Source organism: Daldinia decipiens (genome assembly GCF_022478715.1).
Source record: "Daldinia decipiens strain CBS 113046 unplaced genomic scaffold F4813scaffold_4, whole genome shotgun sequence".
Lineage (NCBI taxonomy): Eukaryota > Fungi > Ascomycota > Sordariomycetes > Xylariales > Hypoxylaceae > Daldinia > Daldinia decipiens.
The window spans coordinates 1,347,062-1,366,426 of record NW_026054547.1 but is presented as its reverse complement, the minus strand read 5'-3'; the positions used below and the strand labels follow the sequence as shown (position 1 = coordinate 1,366,426).

Sequence of the window (19,365 nt, the reverse complement as noted above, 5' to 3'; positions counted from 1 at the left end):
GAACTACCGTAATCAGATCCAGTATTAAAGGGGTATCTATCTATCCTAGCCTTATTGCATGTTAATATTCTAGTTTTAATTGAGAACCAAATGAGTGGTAAAACTTACCAAGGTATGAAGCTTTGTTTAACATCGTAAACTACGAACGGACTGCATTAAATTATCACACATGTGCTCGGATGGTAGCACGAATCGTAAGTCGTCCCGAATACCAGGCAGCCCGAAAGTACATACTCGCGAGCTCGGTTGGGCGCTTGGTTTCCATGTACGGCTCGCTTATTCGGTTCGCGGACGTTTCGAGTCGGCACCATCGCCATTTTCCACTCCATCCATGGCATCCTGATCTACTTCGACATGTCCTCGGACGCGACCTGCACCATCTCCGAGTTCGCCGCTCACACCATTTCCCCCGATCCAATTACCGTCTTGATCGAAATATTGGTTGACATTATCGGCGGTAATCCAGCCGGAGCTTCCCGGCATTGGAGGCGGCAGACCACCGTTGAGGTCTCCCCTAAAGGCACCAGGTAGTCCCTCAATCGCATCTCCTTCCACATTGCCCTCGAACACGATGCGGTCGAATTCATTTCCATCATCCTCTTCATCTTCCTCCTCGTGGGGATCAGGGTGTAGATTTGAGCACGCCGAGACCTGGTTGAATAACGCAGTAGCACGCTCACTGTTCAAGGGGTCGATAATTGGGGTCTCCGTTTCAGATTGCTCTCTTGGTGATGCCTTGTACGGGATAAGCGTGAGCTCGATGGGGTCGGAGATTTCATCGTCCTCTCCACCCGAGTTCGAGAACTCGAGCTGCATGTAAACTCCGATGAATTTAGACGAAGCCTCATCCGGTTTCTCTACATGGCGGAAATTCTTGATGGCGTGGAGTGTGATGGCCGGGTAAGGAATCTCAATACCAGTTCCACTCTTGTGAGAGAAAAGTGTCAACTTGCTATGGGAGATGTCAGTAATACTCAGTTTTAAGATCTGGTAAAGGGATATTTACTTTGATGCAACGAATAACTCGACCTTCTCTTCGAATAAATGCTTTCCCCAGTTGTTCTCGAGCGCATAGCATTCTGGCGGACTAGGATTTAGGGGTGTGAGGCCGTCCTCGGAACCTTTTGAAAAGATATATAGAGCTTCATATTGCTCGTTCGAGACCCACGCCTTGACATGTTCGTCGTGATAATATAGGATGGGCTTCCCATCGAAGAAGGTATCTGGGGTTTGAGCTTGATATTCACTTAAGGGCTGAAAGTCGTTGTCTGCCGAAGGGCAAGTTCTAATTACGGTTGGAGGCAGCATGACTTATAGAATTCTCGCCGCGATTAAGGATAATAGAGGTTCTTATTCAATATCAGCCGCGTGTTATTGCGATACAACCCAAGTCAATATATGAAAACGTGAAACAGAAGTTTTTACTTGGGCGATCAAAGACGCGAAAGGTTATGGCGGTCTTGAATTATTATAAATTATTATTATTTGGTTTAATCGAGAAATTGGGGAATAGAGGGGCTTATCGCTTATCGATATCTCACGTCATACACGTCACGGCAGCTTCGATGCAGCTTCGATACTTCGATCTTACAACCAAACATATCCCTTATCCGTCAAGTCCAATTACCTACTTCCTAAGCTGGCAAACAGATAGTCTATTTAAACAATGGTCACAATGCGTGATGATCGTAAGTACCTCTTAACCCATTATCTCCATCATTTATTTCTACCAACCAACACTAACACTACCACTCACCCACCAGGCACACACCCCCTCCTAGCCCAAATCCCCCTAACCGTCTCCCCCTTCGTCTCGCTCCCCACCGCCGCCACACTCCCCTATACCTACAAGTCGATGCCGTCAACGCTGCCCCCTCCCGCGAGCGGCGTAACCGGCGCCGGCGCCAGCGACGCCAAAGTCAAGTACGTGGTCGCGCAGTCCGGGCACGCCGCCCACCCCGACGACATCATCGCGTCGTGCAAGGCGCTGCAGGCGCACCTCACGCGCATGCAAGAAGACTCGGAGCGCGTGCTGCGGGACCTGCAAACCCACATCCGCGAGCGCGAGCTCGCCGAGAAGCGCCGCGTCGCGCCGGGCTGGCTCGACAGCGACGCGCGTCTGCTGCAGCCCGAACGCAGTAATTACCCTGCCGAGGCCGAGATCGCAGGCCAGTTCGCGGAGATGAGCGTTGCGGACGGGGATGGCGGGGCTACGGCCGGGATTAGCGAGATGGCGGTTGATCAGGGCGAGGAGTTGGATCGCGCGTTTGGTGGTTTGAGGTGAGGTGAGGTGGGATAAGACAAGATGGATAGAAAGGGAGAGAAGACAGGTTAGGCGTTTATAAGCGAGGCTTCATGTCCTTGTACTGGGTGTTATGTTTTACCTCGTCTTTGCATCAAGGATCTTGGCATGGAGTTAGGGTATTCGGGGCATTAACCAATGATTAATAATTAATTATACTAAAATATTACTGTAGTAACCACAAATTAGAAGTTCAAGAACGTATGGTTATAAGGAAACGGTGTTTTCTGAAGTTATTTGACTTACTGATTCATTTGACAGTTTCTCACAGATAGCCATGTTTATGTCTACCAAGACTTGTCTCCAGTACAGCTATCAGGAGGTGGTCAAAAAGCACCTTCAGTATTTAACTTGGCAATCGATGGCTACATCGTATCATACCTACAACACTCGACGCGAGAAACGTGAGTTGCCGAAAAACCAGTGCACGTTCGTATTTGGCATCCTTCCGGTATCTTCAAGGCTCTTGACGGCCTCTACTACTTCGTTGTGTGCCTCCGAAACCTTGTGGAAGTTTTCATCGCTCATGTAGGCCTCTGCCACACCCGGACCATCCCACTGGAGAATATTTTTCGAGCCGGAATCTTTAATGACTTTGGCGTGTAGCTGATTCAGTAATACGGCATGAATAATCAGTAAGGAGACCTGGACAAAGAGTAGACTTGCTTCTTGGTGACAATTCCCACGGCTAAGTTGAAGCACATGCCGAACTGCCTCCAAATAGCTGTTTGTCTCTTCCTGTTGCGACTCTTCGGGCAAATGATCTCGGGGTTCCAGGCTGTAGAGGTATCTCATGACATGGTCGGCAACATACTGGCCTAGATCTGGAATATACCTGTTGACATGACAAATGATATGGTTTTGCTGGTAGGATGGTGGCTCAAATAGTTGGAGCATCTTAATAACCAATTCGGGATCAAGGTCTGTTTCAAAGACTTGAAGCTGACGCCGGGATGATGCGGTAAGTTGAGCTAAGCGCTAAATAGATTCATATACGTTAGAAAATATTTTGTATAAGCAAGGCAATTATATAGAATAGCGACTTACTTCAAGTACGTCAAGCTGTGCCTTGATATTTTGGACCATAGAAACCTTAAGATCAGTCCATTGGGTGTGATTCTCATCCTCTGCCACTATTTCTAGACTGAAATTGTCGAGAAATGGAAGAAAACGGTGTCCTTGATATACGACGTGCAAGCTTGACAGATCAACATCGCACGCAATTTTCGAATCCCCGAGAATAGCAATATCGTTCAGAAGAGCGTCTTTGAAACGACAGACATGTCGCATACGTAACAACGGCGCCGTTCGGTCACCATATCCGCGCGCTCTATCATAAATGCTCACCAGGCCGTAAGTAGGATATTGTAGCTCAATCTCGAGCCGGTTACGGTCTTGGCCGTGTAGACGGGGCACCAGGCTGGTTAGGTCAGGGATGGCCCGAAGCTGAGTGTAAATATGGACTGCACGATCGAATTGTAACTGATTGTCGAACCGGCGTGTAGTTATATTAATAGTTGTATTAAGTTGTTTATCCCGATGATGTCGATGATGGTGATGGCGATGATGTTGAATTCGGGGTCTAACTGGGAATGCTTCTTGCGCTTTGGTGATATGTTTAATTGCGATCTTTCTGATAAGAGGCGTTTCATGTCGCCTGACTTTGATATGACGAGAGATCATGACGTCGCTAAGTGGTCGACGTGATCGCCGGGGCGTTCGGTTATGCGGTAGATCCATGACTGGTGGTTGCAATATACCTACCTATATTAGGTGAACATACGCTATGGGAGATATCTTTTATTCTCTACTATGAATCATGAATAATGATGATTAACGACGTTGGCAAATATTTTGTAAGTGGGAAGCACATTGTTACCATGCCTACATGTTGCCTAACTAATGAAAATATCTTGAAAGTATGAAAATACCATACGAAATGCAAACTTAGTGGGTCAGTTTGTGTTGGTCATACCCAGACACCTACAGTGCATTTATCTATGTAAAACAGTATATGCAAACATTATATCGTCATCTGAAAAGCGTGCAAAGAGGTATGAAAATAAGATCGATGTATTAAAGAAGCTATGTCCTAAAAGCTAACAGTATCAATGTCTCATATTAAATATCATATGTTAAACCCTAGTTACTCCCATGCCTAGGTACTCATCATCTTTTTCTTCGGTTTCTTGTGTTTCTTGCCGTTCGTGTCCGTCGCTCGTCTCCGTTGCGTAATCGACCTGCAGAGACACTACCATATCTAATAGGGTATATGGCCCTTTTCGTCTGGAAACGAAGCCTTTCCTACAGAACGTCGTATAAAACTGTTCGGCATTCTTGTTTTTGGCGTATGCAAAGCCCTTTGTGCTGAACATAGGTCATCAAGTTATTAAGTCGTTCCGTTTTTTGGTTTAGTACTTAGTAGAGACTGGGGACTCTTGGTAAATTTTGCGGACGCGTTCCTCTCTGGGAGGGCCAAACATTTCCCCATATACGAACCACCCGATAAAATAGAGCATTACGGGGGAATACTTGGTACCCAAAGATATCACATATTTCCTCGGACACGGCTTAACCGGCCGGGGACGAGGTCTTTTCAAACCATCTCTATCTTGAACTTAGTACGGCGATGTGATAGTCTAATTTACTCTAGAGCTTAGTCTTAATCTACTCCCGAAATATTACAATGTAAGACTCTTCTAAAATACATATTATCATAGGCCCGGGGTATAACGGCGGGCCTTGACCATCCCATATACATACGGCCCAGGTTTTGTGCTCCTTCATATACTAAAGTGCGTGCCTCGAAACCGCCTGGGTCACTCTATAAGTCTGGGTCTCGATGCACTGGAGCCATCAAGATCCTCCTCTGCTTTCCTCTTCCCCCCGGCAGTCCTCGTTGTTCCAGCACCGTCCGCACCCCACGCATCTTCCAGGAGGACCAGCTCTTGGTACAGCTCTTTTCCTAATAGAGATCTCATGTACTCGCACTTGAACGATTCGAGTTCATTACTGAGGAGCAAAAGGCGACGTTGGTATTCCCTCATGTCCTCCTCGAACTCCTTTCCCAGCTTAGTTACAATCAATCCGTACGGCGCACGGCCTGTTCTAGTGCGGCAATGGAACCGATTTTTCGGTAGCTGGCTTTCAAGATGTTGTCGTTGTTTCGTAACCATGGTAAATTCGCGTTCTTCTTCTTTGCTATCCACAAGGAAGGAGTTAAGCTCCCTGCAGTCGTGGCAGTTTATATGACAGTTTATCGGCCTGTGCTTCCAACCCTGGGACTTTGTGGGACGCTTTGGCAACCCTCCGACGAAGATATCGCGGAAGAGAGTTACGAACATGTTCTTGACACATTCAAGAGGAGGGACCTTGTGTTTCTGTAGGACGGCCAATAGAGCTTCTAAGAAGCTCTTAACTGGACTGGAAGCAAATGAATTATTTTCTCTTAGTTCCAGGCTGGATTGACAGATATTAGTACAACTCATCTCGAGGAGTTTAGTGACCTCTTTGGATAACCCCATGTCTAGACCCAGGCTGATAACCTCTATAATCTTATGAAAACCTAAGGTGTTTTTACTGGGAGGTCTGGAGAGGTAGGGCTGAGGGGCTGAGAAATTTCTGGTGCGCAAAGCCAGCTTTTCTGTACTACTTTCTAGAATGCACCGGTACGCATCAGTAGCTCTCGCGAGTGTTTTGCGCTGGCGATTGTAATAGATATCCCGTAATATTGTATAAATGAGCTGGTTAGAACCTTTGCTCGACAGTATCGGCGCAAACCTAATTAATAAAAAAACAATGAATCAGTCCGTCATAATCTTGTATGCTTCAAATCACTGAACTTACCAGTTTGTCAACCACGCCAAGTCATTAGATTGTGAGAAGAGGAGGCAAATCAAGTAATCATGATCTTCCATGCCCAATATGTGCTTTGACTTGATCATTTTCCCCGTTATTGGTGTCCTCCAGCTTTGAAACGAAACTTTTAAATCATCGTCTTGTATCAAAGCATCTAGGCGATTCAATACATCAGCTAGGATTACCAGGGAAATCTTATTAGGTCCATAAAACGCGTCGCCGAGCCTAGAGTAATTAGATCAAAGTCATCGAGATCACGGGAAATATCGACTTACCAAAAATCCCAGTCCGGCTGTTTCTGAGTGTCCTTGAGATAATCATCTTTCATGAGCTGGACTATTGTCTCTAATACTAACTGTCGAGAAGTCGAGTCCTTCAGTGCAGTACGAACAGCTACCTGGTACAGTGACTTTTTTTGCAACTTGATAGCTAGGTTGATCACGTTGGACAATAACGTGCCATCAGGCGACCCGTAGAGAATGGCATTTTCCAAATTTGTCAGCAGGGAGGCCTGGAGACGACGATCGTCCGGCCGGTGTTCTAAAGTATGGCTGGCCAGGCTCAATGCAATACGTGGGTCGGGCTTGGGAAGAAACGAGGGCATAGTGCTCATAGGCACTATAACAACGACCTAAATTAAGTTAACATAGGAGCCTTAAGACAAAGATTAGGCTATGGCGAACTTACAGTGTCATGGTAACGGAGTGTCGACGGCATGCTTTCATTTCCAGTAAACTCACCTTCATCTTCACTGTCGGGGTCTCGGTCCCATAGGTCTGACCCTAGGATATCCTCATCCTCCAAGTATATGTTATTGCAAACAATCGATCCATCACAAGCCCTCACGTCTTCCAGCTCTGTTGACTCTTCATCCTCATAAAACTCGTACGCATCGCCGCTCTGCGTTCGGGTCATCTTGGCAAGAAAAATGGTGAAGCCGCAGCTTAGGCCAACTTCGTACAAACTTTGACATATGGCTCTGTCCCGACCTTTAAGATTGCTCAGCTTCAGGCTCGACTGGGTATATTGGTGGTCAAGCATATAAACTAGCTTCTCCCTGAACGGCAGCTTTGATTGCCACTTAACTAGCACCGAACGGAGACGCTCTGATTGCTTTCCGACCAGTCCAGCAGACATGTGCTTGTGGCCCGTATGGATGATGTTATATGTCAACACTAAGCGGTATCCGGACTTCAAGGGTTTAATCTCGTGCGTAACATCAGAGAACCACGAGAGGCTCGTTAGGCCGAAGTCAGAAGTCTTGTCTGTTTCGAAGACGTAGCTCTTACCAGCATGAGACAGGTGAACGCTACCGCCATCATGTTTCGAAGGAAGGCAAATGACCATCGTTCCGATCATTCCTGGGACCTTTTCCGAGTCTTTATGACGTTTGAAGAAAGAGCCTTCTTCATATAGAAGCAGCTTATAAGGCTCAGCTCTCACCTCTGACATGGCCAAACTTTGTGCAGCATCGTCTAATAGAGAGGCAACATAGGCTTGCCAAGCAGGATTCGCAAGCGTGAATTGAGTATGGTCAAGTTCCCATGTCTTTCGTACCGAAGCATCAACCACCGTCTACAGCAGCATACGTTAACTGCCTGATCATGTAACTATTCAGGGATTTTCGACTTGAGGTTATTCCTTTCCCTTAGGGTAGAAAGGAAACAATAAAAAAAGACTCTAATCTTTTATAAAGAGCAGAAGTCACAGGGGTTACATCCAAACTACATACCTCGTCACCTTTGCCAAATGGAGCTTCTCTAGATACACTCTTAATCGTCTCGGCATCGCGAGGTACTAATGGTAATGGTATAAGAGTGTCAGCAATCGTCAAGCCAGGGTTGGCAAATTGCTCGTGCTGTTTAGATACAGCGACACGGCCAGCGGTTTGGATGTTATCAAGACATCTTAGTAGATCTTTCTTTATCTCGTTTAGACTATCCTCCTCGGATATGGAATCCATGTCATCCTCGTCATTTCCGGAGGAGCTATCGGATATTTCTATCGGGACTTCAGAATATCTATTCATATTGAGATTTGTTGAAAGACTCGGTCTTTCAATTAGAATCAAGTTATCTGATACTAGAATATTTCAAGAGGTATGAGATAGCAGACGCGAACAATAGTATTTAAGACGCGTCTCGAACCGTGCACAGCGTAAGAACCGCTTATTGGTCGAGCGGCTTATAGCGCAGAGTGAAGGAGCGAGAGGCATAGCGTATGTACCATTCAAAAAACATGGATTGGCTCATAGCACCGATACGTATGAATTTGGTGAGCTTCACAATTTTCACTAACATTTGGGAGCGGCTTATACCTGGGAGCCGTATGTATACTGTATATATACGGCTACCGCAACCCCCCATCTGACGCTAAGGTATGTATGTACGGATGACCCTTTCAAAAGTTTTGTCCATAGGGCGGCCCTGTCAGGTTCGACACGCACAGACTACTTTTCGCGATAGTGAACAGGAGTTGGTATCTCCTGCAGAGTATGGCATATCATTTCAACGTCTAGATTTTCGTGAAAGGCCTTAAACAGTTGATGATAGCATTATATTCTGAAAGAATTGTAAGGATTTACTGATTGGATAGGATATATAAGATAAATACGCAAGATAGGGCTATAAGCTGTAAATATGGGAAAATAACGAATGTGTTTATATTGAATGTATAATTGAATGGTGATGATCGTAGCTATTTGATTAGAAGAATACGACGAATATTAAACTTTTATATGGCCTATGACTTAAGATTACATAATAATACCCTTGCTCTTGGCAATGTGGCACCACACCAGTTCAATAGCTGCTCACCTATTAAAAACATGTATTATATTTTACCTTATTTTTTTTCAACCAAAATATTTCTTTTTAAAAACATTTATAAATATTTAAAGTATAAAAGTATTATTTTATATATACATCTACCTTTAAACTGCCAAATGTTAGCAAATTATGGTCTGTGCGTGTCGGGCTTGACAAGGCCGCCTTGTGGATAAAACTTTTAAAAGGGTCATCCGAACAAGTCTGGTAGGGTGTAAATCTTCGCTTGCTTCAGAGTAACCCGACCAACTGGGATGACATCCGACTCCGCATTGGCTCTCTGATGATAAAAAAAAGTTGCCTTTCAGAATGCCGTCAAAAAAAAACTACACGCTACAGTTCATTTTGTTGCTGGGCTGCCTATGTAAACCGTCTATATATACTTGATTCAATCCCCCTTCCTCGTGCTCTCCTCATATTCTGTGAATAATCAGCAAGCGAATCGGTAAGCGAATTTTATTTTCCTAACGCTGAAGGCATTCTTATCTCTACCCTTCAATATGACTTCTGACATCGACATGGGGCTATTCACACTGTGGGGTCTTGATCTACACGCGGTTTTGACCCTACAAAACTTGATGATTGGACCCCCGGAGATCTGCGCTAACAAGATCCAGCATCTAACCCAGAATATCGGGTATGTTTTCTATTACTCTGGCTAACACTTACACGAGGATATATGGGTTTCCGAAGGATGAGGGTGATTTTGAGCCACGTGGACAGCTATGTGAGACTCACACTCCTATACATTACAATCCGTCGCTGAAGATGATCGAACACTTTGGAGATACCCTACCAGGTACATAAGATGAAATCCCCGGTATCAAGTAATGTTGACTGAATCGTGCTAATACTGCAATAGGAAACTCGGGAAGTCCGGTGATTAACTCCTCAGGGAACATCGTCGCTGTGCACTTTGGTTCGGATTTCGTAGACGGCAGGACGGTTAACCTTGCGGTAGTAATTGAACGTAATGGAAATAACATTACGGCCCTCCGCCAAGCCCCTAATAATATGTTGACAAGTTCGGGCTCCTCTCCACGCCGCCATCAGCAAAACATCAATGCCCAACAGTTTATGGAAATCAGGGGTGCCGGGGGTCTTATCTTCGCCTGGTAATGCAGTGACAGGGGTAAGTGAATATGAAAATATGGTTACGTGCCATACGATTATTATAAATGTGGCGTCTGGATTGTTGGAAAACTCGGACGGTATGGTTTTGGGTAGATATTATTTATAACTCATAACGCTGTGCATGTTGCATTAGATATAAACCAGTCTTCAATGGTTTAGGTACCTGTAGGAAGACCAGGGGGTAAATGATTAGGTAAGGATTAGGTGTACACCAATAAGAGTACGTTGAAAGGAAAGGAAACACACGGTACTGAAATGAGGCTATCACGATCTGTTGTTGTCTATGGTTCAGTTGTGTGTGTGTGGGTTAGCCTAAAAGGTAAACCCTTTTAGGCTTAGCCCCACGCACGTGGTGGCACGTGACTAGATTACATAATTGGCTATTCCCCATATTCCAACAGTACCTACCCATTGGGCGTAAATACCTAAACATGGTCTCATATGCATCTTAACTCGTGCCCCAATTGCCAATGCCCCTCCTATCAAATACGTCCACTTCCCTAGTGCCATGGTATCGATTTATCGAAGCTATAGCAATTTAAGGTCTCTGGCTGTTTATAGAGGCAACCTCGGGTTGGTTCTTTGAAGCGGCAGCTATTGCTTCATTGTCAAGCGTCTGGGTCTTGCGTCTCCGGAGGAGTACAAATGCAATAACGCCCACAATAGCAAGAGAAGCCACAATTACGCCAACGGCAATGCCTGCCTTTGCGCCACCTGATAGACCATCGCCGGATGAGCTCGAGCTAGGGGCCAAGTTTGCGTCAGATACAGCATTTGTCGCACTTGGTGCTGGGGTAGAAGTGGAAGATGAATCGCCGGATTCGAAGTCTGTTGATGTTACGTTGAAGCAAGGAGGTTGAATCTCCATGTCTTTAGGCTCGACGAAGGTCTATGGAAGATGTTAGAGGGTATGCTTCATATATAATTATGGGTGTTGTTGGTATCATACAATGTCAGCGCAAGCGTAGAAGGTCTGATTTCTACCATTGAGCTCATTGTCAACGTTCGACCAATATTCCAACTGTATTGTGGCATTGGTTCCCGCGGCTACAGTATTTGGGATATCGGCAATCTTGTAGCATTGGTGGCCAGGCTCAATCTCCGTGACATCGCTAACAACTTGCTGACTGAACTGGCTCTGGATAGTAGGTGCTGGGGTATTGTCAGTGTTGAACTGCACGATATACACGGTAGCACTAACTATTGTCATATGCGATGGAGAAGTTGACATTCCAGGCATCGTCAGCGATTGATAGGGCAACAGTTCCCTGAGCTAAACGGAGACGAAGTTAGCTCAATATATACTTGCCCATGCCATTGCTAAAGATACTCACTGAGTGGGAATGCAGTTCTATTAGTTACACCGCTGGGGCTTCCGCAAGGCCCTACGTTGTCGGTTGAAGCGCTCCATGGTCTGTCATCAGGCCAGAGGAAAGCAACGGGGCCCATGACACTACTTTCGAGGCCCTCGCCGTGAGCCTCTCCATCGCCGGCGACGAGCTGGCTCCCAGCCAGTGCGACAATATAGGACAACTGACTGAACCTCATATTGAATAGATAATATACCACAAGGAGCTACCTCTGAGATTGTTATAATGATATCGTGGATGCTTGCCTGTATAGCTACGGAGAGGCGGTTGTGACTGAGGGAGCGTTTTGAAGGATGAAGACAGGCGCAGAACGATCTTATAAGTATTCATCGTGCAACCCGTGGGAAGTTCATTTAGGTCATATAGCCGGCACCTTTTCACAAGCCAATCACTTCATTGCCAAGCTCGATTCCCACCATCAAGTTGTTAATGGACACGCACAGTCATCTGTCCGAGATAAGCCGACCCAAGACGTCGTTAGATTCTATAGCCTGCATCTACATAAGTGGCAACCCTGGGCAACGCTTTCTTGCCCAGGGATATACTAGTTAGCTAGTGAAGAATAGGCATCTCGGATTTATCGACGTACTCACGCCGTCTGCGTCTACTATAGGATTTTCTCGTAACAATACTCGAATACAAACTAGTTCGTACGAGAAACTAACATGTCAGGTCGGGGTGTGATACAATTGGCCTAGCCAGCTTTAGGCCCCGGTCACGATCGAGCTAACACTCGGTGATTCCACGCTCCAAAGAGTGGGACAAGCCGGCCTCTTGGAATCCAATTGGCCGAGCAACCACCGTAGGCGGCTACCGAAGACTTACATGTCCCCTGCGAGATGTAAAGATATAGGGACGGCGATGATCCGATGACGGCAGAGTAGTTGGTGGTATGAAAGCTATCATCTAGGTTAGGAAGGTCTCACAAAGGCTCATTTATTTTCCTTCGTGGTAAATAGTAGATGACCTAATTCCACGCGGTTGGACTGCCCATGCTGTATCAGGAACCATGTGTGTGGGTATTGGAACTCTCTGGCTGCCGAAATTATCCATTACTTCTCTTCGTTACTTACCCAAAGACATACCTACGTCTTAGATTAACAGCACGCATTATTTTCTTCGCTCATACTCTAGCTGCAGAACTTATTGTTGAAATACTTCAAGAACGTCAACATATAAGTCATAGCTTTGACGATCACGGTGTATGCCATGTACTAAATAATGATGACAGTAGCAACCAACCCAGAATCATCGCACAGGCATCATAAGGGTCAGCTAAGTATGCTTGCCAAGTAACAAGTAACAGGATATCCTACGGCTAGCAACGTAGTAACTAAGTCCACCTCGCTCGCCATCACCATCTATGTAGTAGTGGTCGCCTGAACCATGTGGGGACGAGTCTATTAATCTAGCTAGCCCAAGTATGGATAGTATGAGACCAGGAGAAAATAAACGAATCAGACCTGCAGGTTGACACTCTGACAGGACAGACTTGGGTGGCTAGATGGAGTGGGTGGTATGATTTCTTACGAATCCTCAGATCGCGAGTCACCCCAGCTCTCCTGCAGCCGAGCCTTTAAAAACAGGTTACTCGAATCGAAGGGTGGGAGGTAACGCTGCAACTTTAAGTACCTAGTTGGCACGGGCATACGGCTGCAGTAAAATCTAAGAGCATAATAGCATAAATCTGGCTTACACCTACCTAGAGTATAGGATCTACGTATATAACATCATATTGTATACCTATCTCAGTAAAATCATATAAAAGGCTAATTGGGACATAATATAGAAATTCCAAAGTCGTAGAGCTTCTTCACCGTTTATTCTTTCTAGCTGATTTGTTTATCTGATGGCGCTAAGAGGAGATCCCCTTGCTTAACCCTTGCTAGTTTGTTCTTGGGTTGCAACGGATCCGACTCCATGGCGGAGAAGACCCCACAAGGGGTGGCACTCCATCTAATCTTATCAATCTAATCAGATCGAAGGTCCAATACGGGGCCAGAACTTCATTATTTTCGTAATGGGTTCCAAAGAGGTTTAGTAGTAGATGACGGGGGGAGAAATCTCATGACCCGACTATTCCGTAATATGGGGACATCGAGTGACGATATTTAACGACTTGGCTGATATTATAGTTAATTTGCCTTGGTTGTAAGCCACAGGTATCATAGACAAATGAAAATGGAATAGGGCCAAATATCAATCCTCGGTTCGACAGTTAACCTAATTATCCATCCTAAAGTAAAGGTTATCCCGCATGTAATGACACGTGCATACTATTGTATAGGTCATCATGCCTCGGAAACCTTCTCTTGGAAAGTCTATGTACCAGGCCTAGTATCAGGCCTGGTTTATAGCCGGAATATGGATTCCTTTACGAAAGCAATTCTCAAAACAGGACGAACTTCTCAAAGCAGTGACTCGATTCTGCTTGGAATACCTATAACCCAATCTCCGAGCATCGGCTGCTTTCATACCATTCGTCCACGGATCCTAGCCAACGTTCGGTGAAACCCCTTGCTTTAGCTGAATATTTGCATGCATTTCCCCGGTTACCTTCTTTTAAGCTTACTTGTATCCAAGATGCGTAACTATAAGACGATGGGAGCCGCTGTCACCCTCCACTTTGAATTTACTTGTTTCCACATCGACTTCCTCCTATAGCCGAACACTTCGAAATAAGCCGCTCGTTCTAGTTTATCATCACGTTCGTTCTTTTGGACATATAGCTATCAAGATGATTGTAGCTCGCTGGACTTTCGGGGCAATCCTCGCTGCCACTGCAGCCTCCGCATCGGCGGACGAGCTACAGTTCTTTGCTCGTCTGCTCAAGCGTCAGGACCCTGAGTCTCCTTCCTACTACTGCCACGATAACTGTGGTAAGTATCATATCTTCGGTGACTACCGGAAGAGATGAACTGATACTAATATTCTTCAATCTAGGCCAAGCCATCATCCAGGGAAGAAGCAGCAAGGATGTATGCCATGACGATATCTTCCTGACCGACTACAAGGCCTGCTTGCAGTGCGCCGGTCCCGACAACGAGGACATCTGGCAGTACTACGGGAATACCCTAACAAAGAGCGCAAGTTCATGCGGTCTATCAACGTCGCCTCTCTCCGGTGATCAACCCGATGTGGGGCCGGCGGTTCCCGCCGGGTCTTCCGGTACGACAAGCGCATCGGAGTCTCCTTCACCTACATCCGCGACCGAGACCTCTGAGACCGAGGCGCCGACTCCTACCGAGACTCCTACTGAAACCCCTACTGAGACCCCTACCGAAGCACCAACCACTACAGAATCCTCGACAGAGACATCCACTGTTAGTTCCAGCACCCAGGAAACAACCCCAACCGATTCGACATCCGCTTCTTCTTCGGAGCGCCACACTGTGACAGTCACCGAATCATCATCAGCGACGAGCGCGTCCGAGGCAAAAGCAACCACGGATGCTTCGGCGGGTACCAGCAGCGGAAGCGACAGCGGATACGGAAATGGAACAGCGCCTACAGTCAGTCTTCCCTCCTAATCAAAAGAAACGACTTTTAGCTAATTGACAACTAGTCATCTGGAGTTGCCGTAGCTGGTAATTCTGCCAATGTCCTCTCCGGCAGTGCTGTTGGTTTCTACGGCGCGCTGGCGCTTGGTGCTCTGTATGCCGTCGCGCAGTAGATGTGACTTTTCAGGGTCATGGTGCGCTGTATGCCTGTGTGTGTAAGATATAATATAGGGAGATATTCACATACTTAATACATATTGCACTACTTAATCAAGAATTCATATATTCGCAGTCTCGTCTCTATTAATGCTATTAGATGCTAGAAGGCCATATACTCTAAGGAGACATATGTTGAGTGAAGATACTCGGATAGGGGTTGGGGCGTTTTGCATAGTTATAAACAAGTCTGATGAAAAATTTATGAATAAAACAGAAGCTATCAACTACTTATTTCGCTACTTATAGAAGACACCACAGATCCCATGGCAAATGAGAAGAAAATAATCGGAATACATTCCCGAAGCTCTAGCAGAAATCTCCTCGTTCAATACCGCATGTGACATGGGGGAACTCGACAGCCTCTTATCATGGCTGAATGTCGCAGTCGTAGTAACCATTTATTTTACTACTTTTACGTTATACCATTTATCTCTGACCTGCTTTACGGCGATCTGCATATACCTAAGGGCATGCCAGTGGGGAGACAGGTACCTTTTTAATGCATACAGGTGAGAACTGTCCTTATGTCGGCCGAGGTGTATCTTGTAGCGACCAGTTCCCTACTAGAACTTATGGCAAGGGGGTTTTGAAAGCTTTGTTCAACATCTCTCGAGATTGAAAGTACCTACACTAGAGAATCTTCATCATGACCTTACACACCTCATTAATAATTCTTACTTTACTCCTTGGAAAGAGGCAGTCGGGAGCATTGCCAATTTAAAGCTTTTTTTTTTTTTTTGAATCAGGCATTTATGGTCCTTCATGCTCATCCAATAGCTTCGTAGGAACATATTCTTCAGTATGTAACTTTATGTGTTATTACGCATTTGATGAGAGCAAGTTTCGGGCTTGAAGTTCGGCATACCTACGACATGTCACCATCCCCATAGGGAAAACATCATATAGCCAAAATTATTCACGTATAGATACTGCATATGTATTACTCTGATATGCAATCAAAATCTTTAGGTTTTATATATAAACTTTAGGATTTTGAACGAGGACGCGTCCCGCTCAGTATAAGCACAGACCTTCAAAACGTCATGCTAGAGTTCTTAGGGAATGTGAAAACCTAAGTAGAGGCGGAACTCGTAGCTTAGCATGCAGATATAACAGAGACGTTGGATTCATTCAGGTCATAACTAACACTATATACATGGCGTCGTGTACCAAATATCATCACCCTTCCCCCTTTCTTCGCGAAATTCTGGCGGTATATTACATGATCCCGCAGATAAGTTTCCCCCTCGCTCCGGGTATCAATTTATTCGTAGTACCGGTACATCGACGGCGAAGGAGGCGAACGTCGACGAAAAATCTCGTCATTCTCGCTGTCGGACGGAGGCTGAGAATCCTGCTGATGTGAGCTAAATGACTGGATCCAGTACACAAGGTTGCCTAATTCGCCAGTCCAGAGCAGACCAAGGAAAATAACGACAACGGTCACGGGCACGGATGTAGCCCAGTAGGCCCACTGATCAAGATCCATGTCGCGCACGTCGCGCGTATTCATACCGAATATACTCGCTACAGCACTAAGAGGTAAGAAGATTATGGTCACAATGGTGAAAGCGTATATAGCATTATCGTGGCGGTCTTTGGTGGTATCGATCTTGTTACGATTCTGTAGCAAGACGACTTCAGCAAAACGGTGCAGTATAGGAAGGTCAGGCAGATAAGGGCGAGGCGCACCGTTCTCTTAAGGGAGAATACTCGGTATTTGAGGTTATTGAATTCATCTTTACGTCCATCTAGGAGCCAGCAGCATTCGTTCAGAAACAGGATACGGTAGCCGCCTTGATCCGTCGACGCCAGCTTGAAATCAGTCGGTAGATCCTCCGCATCATAGATTAAGACCGGGTCGTAATAACGCTGGGTTTCGTGGATGTACCCGGGAGCTGCGGTTTCGTAGGAGTCGTGATTCCGCGGAGTTCTGGAGGTGACCCGGTCGTAATAACGTCGTAACTTAGATCTAGACCTCGTCTGCTGCGAGCGCCTGCTGGGCCTCTGAGTATAGTATCCTTCAGAACTTTCTTTGGGTCGGTAGGTTGGATCAGATTCGTAAGCTTGCATGGAATAATTCTCGCGGTTTGGCTCGAACAGCCTCTCACCTCGGCTCATCTCTTGCGTGAAGCTTCGCAGTGACTGGAAAACGGATTCTTGAGCCACGACAACTCGATCTATAGCCGATATCTCTTCCTCTAGGCGGCTAAGGTGATACTCCAGAGATCGGTCCGAGGGTTTGGATGCGATATCTACCTCCTATATACATTACTAGGTCAACTTTGAAGTTTGAAAATTCTAGCCTCATACCTAACTTACTATTATGTCGAGACAATCGGAATAGTGCTCGTTAATGTTCGGTGTCCCCACGGTAACGCCTTGCAGTAGTTTCATACATAGTAGGGACAGAAGTTCCAGTGGCAAAACAACAGAGTTATCTAATAGTGGCCTTTTCGATAACAAGCGAACCATAGTCACCATACCTCTATAGATGAGAAATCGAGCACCGTCGAGGAGGTGGCTGGCCTTGTCGTAATCCGTGAGTAGATATATGAGTCCTATAAGGAGGTGGATCCATCCCTCGAAGATCTCCTTAGGAACCATGATTTTGGCCTGCTCCTGTCTTCCTGATTGAGTGAAGATCTCGTTGAATGTCCTCAAGTCAACGCAAAGGTCTCGTAGTTTGCGCCGTATCTTCGAAGTAGACTTATATGTGTTAGTTCTACTGTCCTAGGTCAAATTAGATTTTGCAGATCCACGATCGACAAGATCTTACTCGACTCACAATGACGATAAATTTCAATGCACCCCAAAACTTTCGAATTGTCGGCACCTCTACATTGGGCGGGAAGAAAAAATTCAAAATCGCGTTAGCCGCATTGAAGATGTCCAGTCGTTCTTCGTAATCATGTTGCCTTTCGTGCTGACCGTCAGTCGGCTTTGAGAGTTCAACTCCTTCTTGTTCGAGATCGCCGTAGATTTCATCGTAGGTAGCTTCATGACACGTACTGTAAGCACGGCGATCGCTGAAACTTGTCCTGGAAAGTAAGTAGTCATCTACCTCTTCCAGATGGTTGTAAAGGGCTTCCTCATCGATAGCATCGGAGCCAGGGTGAATAACGCCGGCGAGGCAAGAGAATATGTGCAGCATAGACTCGGCCATTGACTCTGGATTTTCTGGCATAGTCCTACCTTTCAAACCTAGCGGGGACTTTTCGGATGCTATATTGCTCGGCCCCGGCATATCCTCTGCTTCTAATCTAGAGGATGTGGCTCCCTTCTCACCTTGAATGGTCATCTTAAACGAGTGAAGCGTGGTTTCAAAAATATCCGTGTCGTCACTCCGGAGGATAGCCGCTACGTGCTAAGAAGTACCCGTAGATAAAGGTCACCTCCCTGTTAATTCTGAACCATTAGAATAGCTAAAGCTACTACTATAAATCAATATCAACATTGAAAGAAAAACGACCTACGCTATCGGCACTAGTTCTATCGTGTGATAGGGTTCTACCTGGCCATTAGACTAAGTTTGTTCGAGAAATATATGACATGTCGCCATTCAAGGATTAGGACCTGGGCTTTTAGGGATGACTACAGAATAAAATGACTCTGTAAGGCAGACGAACAAGGCCTATGTATACGCTCTTTCAAAGACTGGCAGAAAATAGCCTCCCAGTTAATCGACCATTATTACCAGCTATTACTGTCAGAGATACCCCTTGATTGATGTCATACGTAGAGTGAATGTTAGAAGCAGCAGCGAAGCTGCTGTATAGTAGCCGTGTAGTAGTATGAATCTATTAACGCTTAACCTTTTATCCTCTTACAAAGGCGCTTCGCGCCCCTTATATATCTGTTCTATGTAGATCTATATCTAATTCATACTAGCTTCACTTGTCTCCTAACGATTACCTACTATTACTATCAATATTATTATATCATTTACAAGATATATTAGGACCTAGTTTAGGGTAATATTAGTACGGAGAGTGTACCGTAGCAATGCCTATATATCGGAACTATTGACTCCCTATATAAACTGTGACAAGGACAGTCAGAAATTTCTGTTTACTAGGTATGTCTACGGTCCCCCTATACCAATCTAATCTTTATAAAATTTTGCAGGGCCCTCTTATTGACATAATACTAGTAGT

At 45.6% G+C, this 19,365-nt stretch overlaps 8 protein-coding genes across 8 annotated transcripts; 3 read left to right on the top strand and 5 right to left on the bottom strand.

Moving 5' to 3' along the window:
• Positions 1-26: 26 nt before the first annotated feature.
• Positions 27-1,474, bottom strand: F4813DRAFT_232232 (regulator of volume decrease after cellular swelling-domain-containing protein). The gene is made up of 3 exons (XM_049239933.1): positions 1,007-1,474; positions 109-952; positions 27-50 (listed from the first exon to the last, which is right to left on the bottom strand). The coding sequence occupies exons 1-2, from the start codon at positions 1,306-1,308 to the stop codon at positions 277-279; spliced, it is 978 nt and encodes a 325-aa protein (XP_049103498.1). The 5' UTR covers positions 1,309-1,474; the 3' UTR covers positions 27-50; positions 109-276.
• Positions 1,475-1,512: 38 nt separating this feature from the next.
• Positions 1,513-2,484, top strand: F4813DRAFT_232223 (uncharacterized protein). The gene is made up of 2 exons (XM_049239932.1): positions 1,513-1,688; positions 1,764-2,484. Exons 1-2 carry the CDS (start codon positions 1,667-1,669, stop codon positions 2,282-2,284), a joined length of 543 nt encoding a protein of 180 aa, XP_049103497.1. The 5' UTR covers positions 1,513-1,666; the 3' UTR covers positions 2,285-2,484.
• Positions 2,485-2,683: 199 nt separating this feature from the next.
• On the bottom strand, positions 2,684-4,042 carry F4813DRAFT_386061 (uncharacterized protein; the record flags this gene model as incomplete). The annotated part of the gene is made up of 2 exons (XM_049246360.1): positions 2,684-3,280; positions 3,350-4,042. The coding sequence occupies 2 exons, from the start codon at positions 4,040-4,042 to the stop codon at positions 2,684-2,686; spliced, it is 1,290 nt and encodes a 429-aa protein (XP_049103496.1).
• Positions 4,043-4,930: 888 nt separating this feature from the next.
• On the bottom strand, positions 4,931-8,579 carry F4813DRAFT_347934 (uncharacterized protein). The gene is made up of 5 exons (XM_049242009.1): positions 7,893-8,579; positions 6,848-7,735; positions 6,436-6,791; positions 6,149-6,385; positions 4,931-6,082 (listed from the first exon to the last, which is right to left on the bottom strand). The coding sequence occupies exons 1-5, from the start codon at positions 8,187-8,189 to the stop codon at positions 5,122-5,124; spliced, it is 2,739 nt and encodes a 912-aa protein (XP_049103495.1). The 5' UTR covers positions 8,190-8,579; the 3' UTR covers positions 4,931-5,121.
• Positions 8,580-9,020: 441 nt separating this feature from the next.
• On the top strand, positions 9,021-10,402 carry F4813DRAFT_347931 (uncharacterized protein). Its single transcript, XM_049242008.1, has 3 exons — positions 9,021-9,430; positions 9,603-9,784; positions 9,848-10,402. Exons 2-3 carry the CDS (start codon positions 9,625-9,627, stop codon positions 10,102-10,104), a joined length of 417 nt encoding a protein of 138 aa, XP_049103494.1. The 5' UTR covers positions 9,021-9,430; positions 9,603-9,624; the 3' UTR covers positions 10,105-10,402.
• A 255-nt stretch (positions 10,403-10,657) lies between these two features.
• Positions 10,658-11,667, bottom strand: F4813DRAFT_386058 (uncharacterized protein; the record flags this gene model as incomplete). The annotated part of the gene is made up of 4 exons (XM_049246359.1): positions 10,658-11,008; positions 11,069-11,271; positions 11,321-11,392; positions 11,454-11,667. The coding sequence occupies 4 exons, from the start codon at positions 11,665-11,667 to the stop codon at positions 10,658-10,660; spliced, it is 840 nt and encodes a 279-aa protein (XP_049103493.1).
• A 2,446-nt stretch (positions 11,668-14,113) lies between these two features.
• On the top strand, positions 14,114-15,473 carry F4813DRAFT_232146 (uncharacterized protein). Its single transcript, XM_049239931.1, has 3 exons — positions 14,114-14,368; positions 14,433-15,001; positions 15,055-15,473. Exons 1-3 carry the CDS (start codon positions 14,227-14,229, stop codon positions 15,160-15,162), a joined length of 819 nt encoding a protein of 272 aa, XP_049103492.1. The 5' UTR covers positions 14,114-14,226; the 3' UTR covers positions 15,163-15,473.
• A 999-nt stretch (positions 15,474-16,472) lies between these two features.
• On the bottom strand, positions 16,473-18,509 carry F4813DRAFT_386056 (uncharacterized protein; the record flags this gene model as incomplete). The annotated part of the gene is made up of 4 exons (XM_049246358.1): positions 16,473-16,832; positions 16,901-17,470; positions 17,531-17,941; positions 17,997-18,509. 4 exons carry the CDS (start codon positions 18,507-18,509, stop codon positions 16,473-16,475), a joined length of 1,854 nt encoding a protein of 617 aa, XP_049103491.1.
• Between the last annotated feature and the right edge of the window lie 856 nt (positions 18,510-19,365).